At 46.0% G+C, this 443-nt stretch overlaps 1 protein-coding gene across 1 annotated transcript; it reads left to right on the top strand.

Annotated features, from left to right (window-relative positions):
* Positions 1 to 57: 57 nt before the first annotated feature.
* PHALS_03494 (uncharacterized protein) lies at positions 58 to 315 on the top strand (the record flags this gene model as incomplete). Its single annotated transcript, XM_024717711.1, has 2 exons — positions 58 to 141; positions 211 to 315. The coding sequence occupies 2 exons, from the start codon at positions 58 to 60 to the stop codon at positions 313 to 315; spliced, it is 189 nt and encodes a 62-aa protein (XP_024583183.1).
* Between the last annotated feature and the right edge of the window lie 128 nt (positions 316 to 443).

The following is a 443-nucleotide window of genomic DNA, read 5'->3' as shown; positions in this document are numbered from 1 at the left end:
CTCTGTGTGATCGAGATGATAGGACAAACTTCTTTCCCCATACGACCGACGCTGAGTATGCCTGAAAGACCCGACGTTCTTTTGCCAGATCGTTGGTGCGAGTTTGATCGATCCTCCAAGATTCTTGCGCGTCTAGATGCGGTAAGAGTTTGCGTGTCTGTGTATCGAATGTGAGATATGTATGGGGGTGAGGATGACATTCACACTTAGGACACCTTCCGAGAAGCAATATCTTCATGTGGACTGCTGTTGTATTCATACTGCCTGAGCCCGCTGTCATCTTTAAGTGCCTTATCCCCACTATGTTCTATTTGAGTGTAAGCGAGGATGAAAGAGAGGATATGTTTTTGATTGAGGTGATCATCGTGTTGCCGCTGAAAACAAAATCACTTTCTGCTGCCTTCCAACTGCGCTTACCAAGTGTATTTATTGCTGCCGGATGA

Source organism: Plasmopara halstedii (genome assembly GCF_900000015.1).
Source record: "Plasmopara halstedii genome assembly, contig: Scaffold_2386, whole genome shotgun sequence".
In the NCBI taxonomy this organism is placed as follows: domain Eukaryota; phylum Oomycota; class Peronosporomycetes; order Peronosporales; family Peronosporaceae; genus Plasmopara; species Plasmopara halstedii.
Note: the sequence above shows the minus strand (reverse complement) of the source record. Positions and strands in the feature narration are given on the sequence as shown.